This window comes from Anopheles merus, unplaced genomic scaffold (assembly GCF_017562075.2).
Source record: "Anopheles merus strain MAF unplaced genomic scaffold, AmerM5.1 LNR4000012, whole genome shotgun sequence".
NCBI lineage: Eukaryota > Metazoa > Arthropoda > Insecta > Diptera > Culicidae > Anopheles > Anopheles merus.
This window is the reverse complement of record NW_024427592.1, coordinates 319,833-337,384: the sequence shown is the minus strand read 5'-3', so window position 1 is coordinate 337,384 and position 17,552 is coordinate 319,833. Positions and strand designations below refer to the sequence as shown.

General features: G+C 42.6%; 1 protein-coding gene across 2 annotated transcripts in view; it reads left to right on the top strand.

Annotated features, from left to right (window-relative positions):
• LOC121600935 (probable serine/threonine-protein kinase DDB_G0282963) overlaps nt 1-16,752 on the top strand; it is a 92,805-nt gene extending 76,053 nt beyond the window's left edge. For both annotated transcript variants that reach the window (XM_041929714.1, XM_041929713.1), the window contains exon 5: nt 16,310-16,752. In XM_041929714.1, the coding sequence (XP_041785648.1) occupies nt 16,310-16,391 (82 nt within the window). In that variant the 3' untranslated portion in view covers nt 16,392-16,752. The remainder of the gene's footprint in view (nt 1-16,309) is intronic.
• Nucleotides 16,753-17,552: the final 800 nt, after the last annotated feature.

Genomic DNA, 17,552 nt, shown 5'->3' with positions numbered 1-17,552 from the left:
AGCTGCTTATCGCGTTGTGAAGTGTCAGGGTTGGTGCAACTCTTAGTTTCACTTCTCATGCAGCGGACTTTCTGAGGAGCTGTATACTACTATTGAGTCCTGTGCACAACTTTTTTGGGGTTGTAAGGCATGTGTGAAGTTTCATAAGGATCCGCGTACGGCCGTCTTGAGGTTTTCCACCCCCTACACCCACACTTCTGTCGACCTATCGTCCAGCATAGCCGACCTTAAAGCGGGCCTCCGTAGCGATCTGTCACAGCATACCACAGCTATTAAGTTTGAGCTTCTGGAGTGACACCAGTACACTCTCATTTGTCTCAGTTAAGGTGGGCATACCAGTCACTCTACGCAGCAAGGCTCTCTAACCTGAGACATGGCCCTCCGCTCTAACGTACCGTGAGTTCCGTGACTACCGGACCAATAATATTTACACTAATGCTCTCGCAGCCGCCGATACAAATTCGATGCTTCAACCTACACTCGATCACCCTGTCACTCTCACTACAGACACTTATCGTAATCCTCTCCCACGGTTTGGATTGAGCACTCCGATACCAACTGCCGATACAGATCCGCCCGCGCAGCCTGTTGCGACTTCATATGATATGACCACCACAGATGCAGCTTTGTTTACAACCGAACCACAACAGGACCTTAATGAGCGAATGCTTGTCACTACCACACCTACCAGGTCGCCTCCGGAATGCTTAGCCACGCCTAAAAAAAGACAGAAGCGAAACGCTAAACGGACTGATGAATCTGCTGACGTTGGCCCGTCGGATGAATAGCAATCTAGCACTGCATCCGGCGATGCACCTCGCTCAGCTCATCCCAGTCTCTCTATCTACTACCAAAATCTACGTGGTCTACGAACGAAAACTACAAATCTTCGCCTGGCGCTATCAGAATCAGAATATGATTTTATCATTCTCACTGAGACTTGGCTTACTCAGTCCATACCTTCTTCGCTCCTCACTGACGATCATTATCATATCTACAGGTGCGATAGGAATCTTTCCAACAGTGCCCTCTCACGCGGTGGGGGTGTTTTAATTGCATGTTCCTCTTCAATACCGACATGTGAAATCGCATCGCCTAATACCATACTGGAACAACTTTGGATCAAAACATTGCTGCCAGGTGTCTCTGTTTACATCGGCGTTATTATTATTATTATTATTTATTTAATCTTCAACGGGCCGTATGGCCTAATTAAGATGTAACAGTTCAATTGAGAAAAAAATACATAACAAAAATAAGATTTACATCGCAATTCACTGCGGCCACGGCAAAAGCCGGAGACGTTCCTTGAAGCACTGAGTTGAGATGTCGAAGTCGAAGCAATCCGAGACAGTGTAGAAGACAGCCGACATGCGGAACATAGGGTCAGACCGACCAGCACTGGAACGGGGTTGAGCGAGCCGTAGAGTTTCTCTAGACCTAAGTGTTCGGGATGGTGCATAGATATCGACTCGATGCAACAAAGGCGATGAGTCGATAGAGCCATTTAGCAATCCAGCGATGAAAGAGCACTGTGCATTGCGTCTTCTAACCGAAAGAGGTTCAAGGCCTAGAAGACGGCACCGCGCAGCATACGGAGGAAGATTATTGCGATCCTGCCAGGGAAGTAGGCGTAGGGCATATCTCGTGAGCTTACGTTGAATCGCCTCAAGTCGAGCAATTGAAGAAGCGGTAGTCGGGCTCCAGACTACGCACGAATATTCCAGAACCGAACGAACGATGCAGTTGTACACAGCTTTGATGCACATGGGGTTGCGGAATTCATTAGTTGTCCGGATAACCACGCCAAGTAATTGATTTCCTCTGGCTACAACGTCATCGATATGCTGTTTAAAGTTCAAACTAGAGTCAAGCAGAACGCCCAAGTCTTTGGCATGATTCTGTCGATTAACTGCAGAGCCGTCCATGAAGTAGGTCCCAGTCACTGGGCTCCTACATCGACTAAAAGACACACAGTAGCATTTCTCGATGCAGATAGTCAGTCCATTACGCTTGCACCACGAACAGAAAATTTCGATGCAGTCTTGCAGGAATGTACAATCACCTGTGTTGTGAATAGGCGCAACAATTTTTGCGTCGTCGGCAAACAGACTGATACTGTCGGGAGGTAAAGCCAGGGTAACATCGTTGATAAACAATATGAAGAGAAGCGGGCCAATATTGCTTCCTTGTGGCACACATTTGTTTACATTCCGCCTAGTCATGCGAATGACCCCGCAGTGATGAACGCTTTACATGATAGTGTACGTGAAATTTCAAGCCGCATTAAAGAGAGCGATTTATTATACGTCTTCGTAGATTTCAATAAACCTGATATCAGATGGGAGCTGACTAATACATCAGAAGCCACCGATTGCTCTCCATGTTATTCTGTCATGCATTATGCACCTTTATGCAATTCCGTGGATAATACCGATTTCGTTGATGGGGTGCATAGTACCGGATTATTTCAGTTGAGTGGTGTTGCAAATCAATCTGGGCGTCAATTGGATCTGGTCTTCGCAAACCTTGCCGCAACCAATATTTTGTGCGACTCAATCACACCTCTGCACTCTGTGAATGGTACTTCGGCTCTAGAGAACTCCCTCCCATACGTAACACACTGTAGCATTCCACTTCTCAGTGAGGACTTTCATCATCCTTCATTAGATATGATGATTTATTATCCCGTACAACTATCCCACACCACCAACAGTCACACTCGCAGTACAGTCAATATAAATTTCTTCAAAACGAATGTGGAACGTATGAATGCTCTTATTGTGTCGTTTGACCGGAATTTTGACTGCTCCAACTTTGCCACTATCGACGAAGCCACCGATTTCTTTAGCGTTTTTAAGCGCTCAGCGATTAATTCCTGCGTTCCTGTTGCTCAACGAAAGTCTGGCCCCGATTGGTCTAATGTATCTTTAAGACGGTTTGAAAAAATAAAATCAAAAGCCTACGCGGATTACAGTAGAACGAGATCATCGCTGCATAGGAGAATTTTTTTCGATGCACTGAACAATTATCGTCGACATAATCGTGTGCTCTACCGCTCCTTCATTCGCCGTACTGAATGGCAGCTGTTTTCTAAGCCGACACGGTTCTGAAGCTTCTGGAACAAACGGCGCAATATAAGAAGTATCCCTCCGTCAATGAGCTACAATGGCCAAACTAGTATCGATACATCCGATATTTGCAACACTTTCGCCAATCGTTTCGCTGATGCATTCACCCTTCCTGTTCACAATCCTAACACACTAGCAGAGGCCACTCGCAATATTGCATCGGATGCTATCGATTTTATTATACCCACAATTGACGAAGCATTAATTGCGCGCATACTCAACGATATAAAACCATCTACATCATCTGGACCTGACAATATTCCCGCATACATTTTGAAGCCCTGCCGTCAATCACTCGCACCCATTCTTGCCAAAATATTTAATGATTCCCTTATGCGTGGCATGTATCGTCCTGGAAACACGCGCGAATGGTTCCTATCCATAAAAAAGGCAGTCGACTTCACGCTAGTAATTATCGTGGCATTGTTTCCCTATGCGCTTGTGCAAAGGTGTTTGAGCTCATTCTATACAATCCGCTACTCACAGCGGTTCAAAACTATATGAGCCCCAGTCAGCATGGATTTATCCCAAGGAGATCTTCCACCACAAATCTTGCTGAATTTGTTGGTTACTACTTCGACAACATGGATCGTGGTACTCAAGTTGATGCAGTATATATCGACTTCAGGGCTGCGTTCGATAGTATCTCTCATGATATTCTACTCTCGAAGCTAAAAAAACTCGGTTTCCTCGACTGGCACATCACCTGGCTGCGTTCATATTTAACTGGTCGTTTGTACTACATAAGCATAGGATCTCATCGTTCTCACTCCTTCACCAGCTCCTCCGGTGTGCCTCAAGGAAGTAATTTGGGACCGCTACTCTTCCTCATCTATATAAATGATCTATCTTTCGTTTTACCGCCAGGCCAACACCTAATGTACGCCGACGATGTAAAAATATTCGCTCCAGTTAGAAACGACAGTGACTGTGTACGCTTTCAAACGATCCTTGAGAATCTGGCTAGCTGGTGCAGCAGAAACGGCCTCCAAGTGTGTGCTGATAAATGCCAGTGTATATCATTCAGCAGAGCCCGTCACCCCATCACGTTTACATACACTATGCTCAATACGGCTTTGGCTCGCACGACATGTATCCGTGATCTGGGGGTGCTACTCGATCAGAAGATGTCATTTCGCCCACACATTGATAGCGTTGTTGCGAAGGGGAATCAGCTACTTGGTTTAATTACGCGGACCTGTAGCGAGTTTACCGATCCCATGTGCGTCAAGTCGATCTTCTGTGCCATCGTAAGGTCGTGCCTGGAGTACTGCTGTCCGATCTGGTGCCCGCTTGGCGTTGGTGACATCAATCGCCTCGAAGCCATTCAACGGAGAATCACCAGGTACGCGGTTCAACTCCTTCCATGGCAATCCCACTATGCTCGGCCCTCCTACCATCAGCGGTGTCTGCTTCTCGGACTTGAACCACTCTGCTCTCGACGTAAAAACGCCCACTTCCTTTTTATATTCCGGTTCCTTAACGGAGAGATCGATTCGGCATTACTAGCCAGCATCAATTTGTTCGCTCCCTGCCGGATTCTTAGATCTAATTTCCATCTCCGTGTACCGCGTACCCGCAACCAGTGCTGCAAAATGTCATGAGTATCACGAGACTTTCACCAACGAAAACAATGAACATATCCGTGGTAGCTTGATGCTCATTGCTGATAGTCAATAAAAGTGCGTCATGACATGCTGAATACGACATGTGAATTCTTGAGTCCAACGCGATACTATGACTGACAAGCTGAGCTTAATGCAGGCGCAAGCATTATCATGATTCTTTTCTGACTGTGAACAGTGCTGCCAAATGCCACTGTTTCAATCATCAACACTCATGACTGAAACGAAGCTCAAATCAGATCACGAACACAACTGAAATGATCAGTGACTATACTCAAACAGTTGGAGAATCAATCACGTGCTTGGTGACATTTAGTTTAGCACCGAACTTATGATCACTCACTTGGTCACGACATTGTTGTCGGCGATAATCACGACATTCTTGGAATATACTTGGCGCGCTCTAGCAACAAAATGAGCATGCTTTCTCCCTCTATCTGTTTTGATTATCTGTCGGGTCAAACAGAGCGAGAAAACACGTTCTTTTTGTTTCTTGGAACAACTCGCACGCCATGCATATCTCCCGTGACCATCGCGATGATCACCGACTGAAAATGTCGCGATCAAGTGATTGAACACGAGTTGGTTGCACACAATGTCACTAAGCATGCGATGGTCGCACCGACTGTTTGAGACTCGCCTCTGATCTTCGCTCTTCAAAGGAATTAAAAGCCGGTTTTAAAAGCTCGTAACGCTGAGATGATTTTGTTTCAGCCAAAATTTGTCATGACTATGTCAGTGACATTTTTAAAAATTGACCACAGCAAAAAAAAGTCGTGATATAGTGACTGACCAATCGATGGTCGCAAACATGTCATGTGCATGTATTAGTCACACCAATCGTTCTGAGTATCACCTCTGATTATCACAATTGAGTACGTTGTAATGTGATCGAACGTACGCGGGGCCGTCGTGCACCGTTTTTGCGTGGAGTCAGTCTTTACTGACATGAGCTGAGGTGGAACAAACTATTCGAAGCAGACTGATTTGATCGTCCAGGCGATCATGGAAACCCGGAAGGAGTTTCCCTTACTGGAAATGTTGGAGTTTAGAAGCCTTACCTTGGGTAGGGGGACATAACTAAACTCTTGAAATAAGTTGGTACACGAAGTTTTTAGGAAGCGTAACGTCCTATCTTGGCAGTCCGAACGAATCTGACTTGCCACGGTCGGAATTGGTTTTATTTATACTCAATAAGTTTCGTACATTTGGTTTTGGAATGTGTTTTTGTCCTAATTAAAGGTTATTGATATGAGGTGCAATTTATACATTATATTGGAGTGAGGTGTCTATGTTTTTACGAAGGTTTTGGAAAGTATAAACTGTTATAGCTAAAGAACGGGTGCGTTCGTCGATCTTTGCCTACACTGCGCTTTTAGCAATAAGTTGCTATGCGTTCTCTGATTGTCCAATTTACCGCAGTAACGCTTGATTTGCTTATGTTGCCCGTTTCGGTTGTTTTGGATAAGTGTGTCACGTCTGTTATTTGTTTGAATGGACGGCCTGAACTCTTCCGGTTGCGGTGCTATGGTATGATCTGATTTGCTGAATGTGTTAAAATGAATGTGTTACAATGATGTGGTTTGGCTTTCTAAAATGTGTTACAATGTGTCTATAGCTGATAGTGTGTATTATAATAAGTTCTGTATAGCAGATATGCTACACCTCCTCCCTTTAGGAGAATAACGTAAATAATAAAATGATTGAAGTTATTCTTTTGATTTAATTAACCTGTTTTTGTGTACTGTTGACGATTTGTTGGTGGTTTTGTGTATTATGGTGCAGTTTGGTTCTTGTATATTTGTCACTGTAAATGGTCCAATATAAACGGGATCCAATTTCTTCCTATTTTCATTTGTTAAGTAAACTATGTCGCCTATCTCAAGTTTTAAGGAGTTAGTATTTTTATTTAGTATATTTTGCCTATTTTCTTTAGAGCTCACAAGGTTTTTCTGTGCTATTTCGTGTGATTTCTGTAATTTAAATTTCATTTCATTATAATATTGTTCAACATTATATACTGGCTCTATTTTGTTTTGGTAAATTTCTTGAGGTAGATTTGCTTTTCTGCCAAAAATTAATTCGTAAGGCGTATAACCTGTGTCTGTGTGTTCTGTGGTGTTATGAACAAATTCGTAAAATTTAATCCAGTCATCCCAGTCATCATGGTGCTCATTTACAAAGCTTCTAAGATATTCATTTAAACACCTGTGGTTTCTTTCTAGTGCTCCTATGGTTTGAGGATGGTATGCTGTACTGAACGTTTGTTTAATTTGTAAGATTTCTGTTATTTTGTTAAGGATTTCGTTATTGTATTCTAAGCCTTGATCTGATTTAAGCTCTATAAAAGTTCCAAATGTTAATATGAAATTTTCTACTAATGCTTTTGCAATAGTGTTTGCTTCTTTATTGTGAATAGGTATTATTACAACATATTTTGTCAAGTCACATTGAATAGTTATTGCGTACCTGTAGTTGTTATTGGTCTTTGTCAATGGTCCAACTGTGTCAATAGATATAACGTTAAATGGTTTGTTAGGCGTCGTTGTAATTACTGTCTGTTTTTTAGTGTGTCTGTTTACCTTATTAACTAAGCATGCTTCACACTTATTGATAAAATTTTTGATATCATTGCGCATGTTTTTCCACGTGTAAGTATCTCTTATTTTCCTGTAAAGTCTGAATTGGCCTACGTGTCCTCCCGAAGGGGTCATGTGATAATCATGGATTATTCTTAGCCGATCATGTTCTGTTTCTACCCACCTAGGTGGTGTAAACAGTATGAATTCATACTTGTCAATCACTCTGTTGGCGATTTCTTTAAGGGTTTGATGAGAGTACTGTGTAAATATTTGGTCGTGTAGAGACCAGGCTAGCTTTTTGTTTTTGTAGTTATTGGCGATTTTGCAAATGTTGAGAAGAGCAAGCTCTAAAGCTTGACTTCCATTTTTTTCTGCTTTCGCGTTAACTTTCCCTAGGACTTTCTTGTAAGTGCTGTTGCACACTTCAAATGTTATATTGTTGTCGGAAATGCTTGTTCTAATTTTTAGAAGCTTCCTTGTTTTGGATGGTGTATCCGTTGTCCACATCGTTGGTTGATCAGACCTGGTATCGATGGGTTTATGAGGTGTTACTTTTTTAGCCTCTTTTTGTTTAACCATTGCTCTGGTATTAACCATGAGGATTGTTGATTTAAGATTTTGTATATTGTTAGTTGTTGCTAACATTATGTTTGTTGGTATTTGAGCCTTAAGTTCATCTGAGGTAATGACTACTCTAGACAACGCGTCCGCTGCTACGTTTGCTTTCCCTGCTAAGAACTGTACGTCAAAGTCAAATTCTTCTAGATCTAATCTCATACGAGTTAACTTAGATGTTGGATTTTTCATCCCAAATAGGTATGCTAATGGTCTGTGGTCTGTTTTTACTTTCATAACTTTTCACTGTATCCAGCATGTCGGTGATACTTGAAAACTCTTTTATGTCTAAAATTAGTTGGCTGTCTCTGCTGATACCTGCTTCTTTTAGTTTTATTATGACGTTTTGCTGTGTTAGTGTCTTTGCTATGTCGGGTGTCATGTTTTCCTGAATATATGCTGTTTGCAGTTGATCAGCCAATTCGTTGAGGCTATTTGCAAAAGTGTTAAAATTTTCAAATTTACCTTTTCTTCTGTCGCATAATTGTTTGTAAATTTTGGCGACTGAGATGGTATTCGTATACCTTCCTTTGATGGTAACAATTATCTCATCGAAGTATTTAGGCAGTTCTTTAAACAATTCCCTAGGTTCTTTTTCTAGTTTTGTGAGTAGGAGGTTGATTGCTATAAGGGAATTTGATGAACTGATCATACTTTTTACTGTATTGACTGTATCGATGAATTTAGTCAATTCGGATGCTTTACCCTCAAACGGTTGCATGCCCGTGAGTACGGAGAACCCTACGCTATTAAGATCGAAAGCCATTTTAGATTTTTTATGGAGTTGTAGAAAGGCTGATATGGTATGTGCTAAGAGTTTGAACGATAACTTATTGGTTGTCAATAATGTTAAGTTGGTATTTTTGTCTTCTAAGCTATTTGTTGAGCAATCAGATGTCTTGTTATGTGAGTCGTCGTTGGTTTTTGATGTGCTCATAGCAATGATATTATGAATTAGTGCGTTGGAAATTTTACTAAATTCTAATAGTTTGTTAAATGTGTATTTGAATTTATTTTTTTCTATCTCTTTTTGAATCTCTTTAAATGTTTCCTCGGCTTGTATTCTGAGTTGTGTTTTCGTACAAGTCCTTTGATTGGGGTCCTGTATTTTTTTAAAGATATGTTTCAAAATTTCAATTCTATCGCTTATAGTAATCATTCCTGTTTTGAATTGTTTTCATCTTTTTATAGAACTCATTTCCTAGCTTGAAAACTTTGATTTGATTTGATTTGATTATGTTCTAAAGTTTCAATACCTTAATGGGATATGCTGCGTGCATTTTGTTGCTACTGATGATGATGCTACGCTGAATCTATACCGGTGCTGGGTGTTTAATCGGTATTTGGTGCATACTCGATGTTTGATGTGAAGTTCTACGATGACGTCGTCGATCAGCCGTCGCTCGATGTCTTGTCGGGACACTTGTCTATTCTTGCCTGCCAATCCAGATTGGGCAGTGGGCTCGTCTTGTATTTTTGTCTTCCACGTTGGGAAAGGTTGTTTCATTCAATCGCTGCTTGTGAACCGTAGTTTCGCTATGCACTTTATTGTCCCATATCGATTGCTCCACGAATCGTATAGAATACCAAAATGAGTCACATTATATAGGCAGTTGTATGTTATTGATTGCATCACGTTTTGCTAGAGTTTTTAAATATTTTGAAAATGGTTTTAATTACTTTTTGCATGAGTATGATAGCAAGAAGTATCAGCACAATGTTCAGTTTTAATTCATGGGTTTCATGCTGCTCTGAGTGAACATTTTGTGTTTGAATAATGGTAAGATCATTATCACCATCAACATTAGCTTTAGGGTTTGATGCGTCGTTACCCATTTTAAGGTTACTCTACTTGGTAGATCGATCGCATAAGCGTTACGTTTTTACACATTGGGGTAGGTTCTCACAACACTGTGATGTTCATCAATTTGACATTCCTTTTGCACTACATTGCACTAAATGTTGTTTTTTTTTTTTTTATTCTGCACTGCACTTGCTTCTGGCTGTTCTTTCACCGTTATTATTTATAACATATGGGTCACTTGTGTCAGCAGCGTTGTTGAATGTTTCGTTAAAAAAATGCACATTTGACACTTTTTTTTTCACGTCCCGTCGAATGCCGGTTATGGTCACAATACTTTTGGTTTGTCACACGACACTTACGTTTTACGTTACCGTTGTACTTATCACATTTTACTTGAAAATAATTTGCTTATACTTCTGCCTGTCGATTGCAGATTAAGGTCACGGTCGCCATGTAATGTGATCGAACGTACGCGGGGCCATCGTGCACCGTTTTTGCGTGGAGTTAGTCTTTACTGACATGAGCTGAGGTGGAACAAACTATTCGAAGCGGACTGATTTGATCGTCCAGGCGATCATGGAAACCCGGAAGGAGTTTCCCTTACTGGAAATGTTGGAGTTTAGAAGCCTTACCTTGGGTAGGGGGACATAACTAAACTCTTGAAATAAGTTGGTACACGAAGTTTTTAGGAAGCGTAACGTCCTATCTTGGCAGTCCGAACGAATCTGACTTGCCACGGTCGGAATTGGTTTTATTTATACTCAATAAGTTTCGTACATTTAGTTTTGGAATGTGTTTTTGTCCTAATTAAAGGTTATTGATATGAGGTGCAATTTATACATTATATTGGAGTGAGGTGTCTATGTTTTTACGAAGGTTCTGGAAAGTATAAACTGTTATAGCTAAAGAACGGGTGCGTTCGTCGATCTTTGCCTACACTGCGCTTTTAGCAATAAGTTGCTATGCGTTCTCTGATTGTCCACTTTACCGCAGTAACGCTTGATTTGCTTATGTTGCCCGTTTCGGTTGTTTTGGATAAGTGTGTCACGTCTGTTATTTGTTTGAATGGACGGCCTGAACTCTTCCGGTTGCGGTGCTATGGTATGATCTGATTTGCTGAATGTGTTAAAATGAATGTGTTACAATGATGTGGTTTGGCTTTCTAAAATGTGTTACAATGTGTCTATAGCTGATAGTGTGTATTATAATAAGCTCTGTATAGCAGATATGCTACAACGTGACGCCGATACGGATTTTGTTTCAGTCAGATTTTTTTATGATATTAATAGTGACATTTTGCAGCACTGCCCGCAACAACCATATCCAGGGACACCCTATTATACGTATGTCCCTCGAGCTCAATGAAGTGTTAGATTTGTTCGACTTTAGTATGTCTACTTCCACGTTCAAGGAGAAATTGCGTCTACGTCACATTTAATGTTTGCTTATAACTAGAGGTTTATTTATATGCTCCTTAATTGAATTATAAGGTTACCGATAAGACACGATGGTCCGTCGGTTATGTATGAAATAAATAAATAAATAAATAAATAAGTAAGTCGTTTCTATATTCAGCCATCTTCTCCAAGATCTGTCGCATGGTGAAGATCTGATCAGTGGTTGATTTTCCGTTTCAGAATCCTCTTTGATTGTTTTACGACTATCTATTCGACGTGCGGGACAAGGCGATCCTGAAGGATCAGGGAGAATATTTGATAGGAGGTATTCAACACCGCAATACCCCTGTAGTTGTTGCAGTCCAACCTGTCTCCCTTCTTGTATATGGGGTAGATAATACCGAGATTCCAATCACAAGGCATCGTTTCGCTATCTTATACCTCAGTAACGATTTGATGAATCTCGTTTTCTAGTCGTGCACCTTCATTCAGTTCAGCTGCAATTCTGTCGGTTCCCTGTCTGTCGGGTGCCTTGTTATTTTTCAGTCGACGGATAGCTTTTTGTGTTTCTTCTATGCTAGGTGGCAGTAGCACCACACTATCTGCTAGTGACGCTTGTAGCTGTTCATTAAACTGGTCGTTGAGTAATTCATCAAAGTACTGAGCCCACCGCGAAAGGACCTCTGGCTGGTTACTAACCCGATCTCTATTCTTGTTGCGACAGCAGGTTACCTTAGGTACAACGTTGTATCGGTGACCTGCTATCGCTTGGTAAAACTTTTGTGTCAGTCCGCACGCCTCTCTAGTTTGCTCGAGTTCCCGCATGTTTTGCTCTTCCAAAGCATGTTTCTTGGATCGGTGAACTCGTTTCTCTTCACGTCTGAGCCGTGAATATTCCTCTGCGCATGCCCGCGTTCTATGCCATTGCTGCATTTCTCGGTATACAGTATTCTTACGTTCGGTCACTTGTCTGCATTCATCGCCGAACCAGCCAGATTTGGTGTTGCCACAACGTGGTGGGAGTATATTTTTTGCACAGTTTATTATTTTTGTTTTTAGAGCGTTCCACCTCTCGCTCGTAGTTTTATATCTATTTTCTGGTAGTAGAGACTCTTCTCTCAGTAACAATTTGATGAATCTCGTTTTCTAGTCGTGCACCTCCATTCTTGACCAGTTCAGCTGCAATTCCGTCGGTTCCGGGTGCCTTGTTATTTTTCAGCCGACGGATAGCCTTTCGTGTTTCTTCTATGCTAGGTGGCAGTAGCATGACACTATCTGCTAGTGGCGCTTCTAGCTGTTCGTTTAACTGGTCGTTGAGTAATTCATCAAAGTACTGAGCCCACCGCGAAAGGACCTCTGGCTGGTTACTAACCAGATCTCCATCCTTGTTGCGACAGCAGGTTACCTTAGGTACCACGTTGTTTCGGTGACCTGCTATCGCTTGGTAAAACTTTCGTGTCGGTCCGTACGCCTCTCTGGTTTGCTCGAGTTCCCGCATGTTTTGCTCTTCCAAAGCATGCTTCTTAGAGCGGTGAACTCGTTTCTCTTCGCGTTTGAGCCGTGAATATTCCTCTGCGCATGCCCGCGTTCTATGCCGTTGCTGCATTGCTCGGTATGCAGTATTCTTACGTTCGGTCACTTGTCTGCATTCATCGTCGAACCAGCCAGATTTGGTGTTGCCACGACGTGGTGGGAGTATATTTATTGCACAGTTTATTATTTTTGTTTTTAGAGCGTTCCACCTCTCGCTCGTAGTTTCATATCTGTTTTCTGGTAGTAGAGACTCATCTAAAGCGGCTTTGAATTCCTGTTGGACAGTAATGTCCCTTAGAGAGTCCGTGTTGAGCCGAGGCTGCGTGTTTTCTCCGCCCCCATTGGTGCGGGGGCGGGCGATTCTACAACGTATCACTAAGCCAACCAAGTAGTGATCGGAATCGATATTGGCTCCTCGATAAGTTCTGACGTTTAACAGGCTCGACTGTCGTCGGCGGCTTATTAACACGTGGTCGATCTGGTTGAAGGATTCGCCATCCGGGTGCGCCCACGTCATTTTGTGGATGTCCCTCCGCGCAAATTTGGTACTTCCTACAACCAGATTGTTCGCTGCGGCGAACTGGACCAATCTACTACCATTATCGTTACTGTGCTCATGCAGACTGTGACAGCCAGTGTATTGGCGGTACATTGGCTCCCTACCGACTTTTGCGTTGAAGTCCCCCAGGATGATTTTGAGGTCATGCCTGGGGCACGCATCTATAGTAGTGATGGGTAAATAAATTTTTTTCCCGGAGTCGGATTGATCCGACTCCGGCACTCCTCGGAGTCGGACTCGGAGTTACTCCGGACTGTTTAGCGGGGGGGGGGGGGGGGCGTACGGGAAAACCCTCGGACTCATCGACTCCGAGTCCGGATCAGTCCGGATTACTCCGGATCACTCCGGATTACTCCGGATCACTCCGGATTACTCCGGATCACTCTGAATTACTCCGGATCACTCCAGATCACTCCGGATCACTCCGGATCACTCCGGATTACTCCGGATCACTCCGGATCCGGAATGACTTTCCATTATCGTTTAGACAATTCTTGATGAGTTCATTGACTTTCAAGTTGTACATCGAATATTTACGAAAACTGATCCGGACTGATCCGGAGTGATCCGCAGTGATCCTGAGTGATCCGGAGTGATCCGGAGTGATCCGGAGCGATCCGGAGTGATCTGGGGTAATCCGGAGTGATCTGGAGTAATCCGGAGTGATCCAGAGTGATCCGGAGTAATCCGGAGTAATCCGGAGTGATCCGGAGTAATCCGGAGTGATCCGGAGTAATCCGGAGTGATCCGGACTGATCCGGACTGATCCGGAGTCGAATCCAGTTATGATCCGGAGCCGGAGTCATATTTTGCGCACCGGAGTCGGAGTTGATCCATGACTCCGCTCCGGATTACCCATCACTAATCTATAGTTCTAGCGAGGCGGCCGTAAAAAAGGTCCTTCTCCTCTTCCTCTTTATCTTCGGTAGGGGCGTGAACGTTTATGAGGCTTATATTAAAAAATTTGCCTCGCATGCGCAGGGTGCATAGCCTATCGTTTATAGCCTTGAAATCTATGATTACGGATTTCAGCCGGGGACCTACGGCGAAACCCGTTCCGAGCACGTGGTGGCGGTCGTGGCAGCTGTAGTAAATATCGTAGCATTGCTTACCACGCCTGTTGTGCACACCGTTCCCTAGCCACCGAATCTCTTGTAGAGCTACGAGGTCCATGCTCAATGTGGCTAGGGCGTCATCAAGTTGTTTCAAGGCTCCGGCTTTGCTAAGAGTGCGTACGTTCCATGAGCCCATTTTAATCGTTGTCCGGGGCATTGCGTTGGGTCGGTATCGTTAAGTCCGTTTCGTATCCTTCTGATGCTTTCTGTAGTCAGTTGTTACATGGGACTGGGTGACTGGCCCTGCGCCCACGTGGCCGTTTTATTTTACGTCGGGTCCCCCCCCCCCCGACGTTCAGGCACCCCATTTTCCCGGGATACCCACCCCCTCCTGGTACGCCATATGCCACCATCCGGCTAAGGGGTTGGATCTAGCCCGTGTACCCAAGCTAGGATATATGGAGGCACATGTTACCACTCTGCACGACGAGGACGTGTCGGAATAGGAGTTGGATGGGAGAGCCTGTATTATCCCTCGGAGGGCTTCGGATCCCATCCCATTGCAGAGCATTTTATCCACTAACCAGATTAAAATATGACCAACTGAATACATTCAGCAACATGTAGGTACGAATACATCCATTTTTGTTATCAGGTTCATAAATTTTTTCTTTCTGCTTGAACGCTCGTGCTGTTATATCATGGCGGTGTGTTGCAATCCAGGCAATAACGAACATGTAATCTCTTTCCACTTTAGATTACACTTGAAAGTGATGAATAAACATGGTCTTCCGTATTTCCATACGAGTGTCATTCCATCCTGTACATATATGGGTACTGAACAACCCATCTACGACGATGGTAGAATAACGTTATTACCAATATTGGCACAGTTTACATCGCTCATGATTAGGCGTGTGGTACCACTTTTCACTGTATGGTGCTGTGGTACCACACACAGTCTACTGTGCTGTGTGTGCGTGGTACCACACTTAATGTGTGGTCGCACAGTAGCTGTGTTTCCGCACAGTTTATGTATACGCACACAGCTACTGTGCGACCGCACAGTTACTGTGTTTTCGCACAGTTACTGTGTTATCGCACAGATACTGAGCTTTGCACACTTTTTGTGCTCCGCACAGCTATTGTGCGCGCACAGTTACACTGCGTTCTCGCATCAATCGAAACAGACATCATAAGAACGTCACACGAGGCGTAAACTTTGACGTAAACTGGAATTAAGCCATACAACTCTATAATCTTTTGACGGGAAGTTTATGCTCTCTCATACAAATCAAGCGTGAACTTTTTGAGATTACGCTTCGTGTGCCGTTGGTATAACCTGCAAATTAGAGTCGCACAAACGTAAGGATTTCCCGTCAGACATCTCGAACAAACAAGACAAATATCATCTCGAACCGATCAAATTCCAAACAAATGTGGTGTCTTGTTCGATTGGTGTCAGAGCGCGGTATAATTATGCGCACACAACAACTGTGCGGAGCACAGTAACTGAGCGGAGCACACAAACTGTGCAGAGCACAGTAACTGTGCGAAGCACACAAACTGTGTGGAGCACAGAAACTGTGCGAAGCACATAAACTGTGCAAAGTGTGGCACCACAATTTTATAAAATGTGCAATTGTGCTCGCACATTTTACTGTGCTGTGTGTGCGTGGTGGCACAGTGCTACTGATGAGTGCGTAGTGATGAGTCATAGTCTTGTAGCACCGTTCATTTTCCCCATAAGTTCCCTTTTATAAAAAATATTCCTCAAACCCAAGTGAAATGAACATCTCGCCTACCATGAACAGGGGAAAAGAGTGTCGCGGCGAATGTCGTCATTCGCTTCAACGTGCTGAGGACCGGAGATGCATGAGATGTAAAACATGTATTTTACAGTTGATTCTCTGAAAATACTAGGCATTTTAATACCACGAGCCAATTATTAATAAAAGGAAAACAATTGTTCCTTTTATTAATCCTAATTTCTATTCCTATTCTTCAGGATCGTCAACAAGGATCGAGTTGCATGGTTCTCCACTATACCGGCAAATTCGTCGTCGGATGATGAAGAAGCATGCGAGTAAGTATATATACAAACGATTATGTCTAAAGGAAGATAGAATATCCGACTAAATACGAAGCAAATGAACTGCACCTTCATTAAGAAAATTTGATATAAACACAAACACTTAGAGCAGACATGGTATTTATGATCGATAAAAATATGAATGAAAAATTTAGCACATTGGATCATAAATTCAAAAGTAACAAGAGCAGTATTAATTTTAAGCATTGAAGTGGGCTCGAATAAAATCCAAACAATGTTTGTAAGGGTTCACTGTAATCTACCATGTTGATGTATATCTATTTTTGTCAAAATTCTAACATATGAAAGCGAAAAATAAATGGAATTGTGGAAAATCTGAAATATACTGTTTTTAATTGTTCTGTGTCAAATACAACACTCCTTCAGTGTATAATATCACAAAAATAATATATTGAAAATGTTTGATAACATCTATAATACAAATTCTAGCAATGAGTAACGGTGCGTTATTGCAGGGTTCTTTGGACCATTTCGCTTCAAAAGCAACGACTGTTGCAGCGTGTTCAAACAATGAAACAGAAGAGCAAGCCCTGTAACCAGACTAAATTGATCAGCTTACTTTTTATCTCTATTTTCATTGGACATTTTTTGCACACGTGGTTTCACTTGCACTCTTTCTCTCTCGCTCATTAGTTTTTTGTTTATTTTTTGATGATCAATAGGCACGCAGAGAGTGGCATATCTTTCTTCGCGAAAATTTCCCCTGCTACCAGAAACAAGTGTCAAAAAAGCTTCGGCAATATTGTTGCGTTCACACACCACAAAGCTGAATACAATTATCGTAATTTTACACAATAATTCGTAAAATACGGTCTCTTTCGTAATAAATGCACAAAATACAAACGTTAGAACATTTAGGACTTGGAAGCAATCGAAAACTAATGTTTAAACACAAAAAACACGATATTTTTCTCGGCGTGTCAAAAGATTGCAAGCAAATATTTTAGTTATCTGGGCAAAACGACGGAAAAAATCATGGCTCACCGCGAATTTTCTCAAGCCTGCTTTTTCCCTCCTACGGCAAATTAGTCAAACACCTTGTAGAGCTACCCGTCGCTGGCTCCGCCTCATACCCCGCGACTGAGCACACTGTAACAGGTATCGATGTGGTGGTGCATCAGACCAAGGTGTATGGATA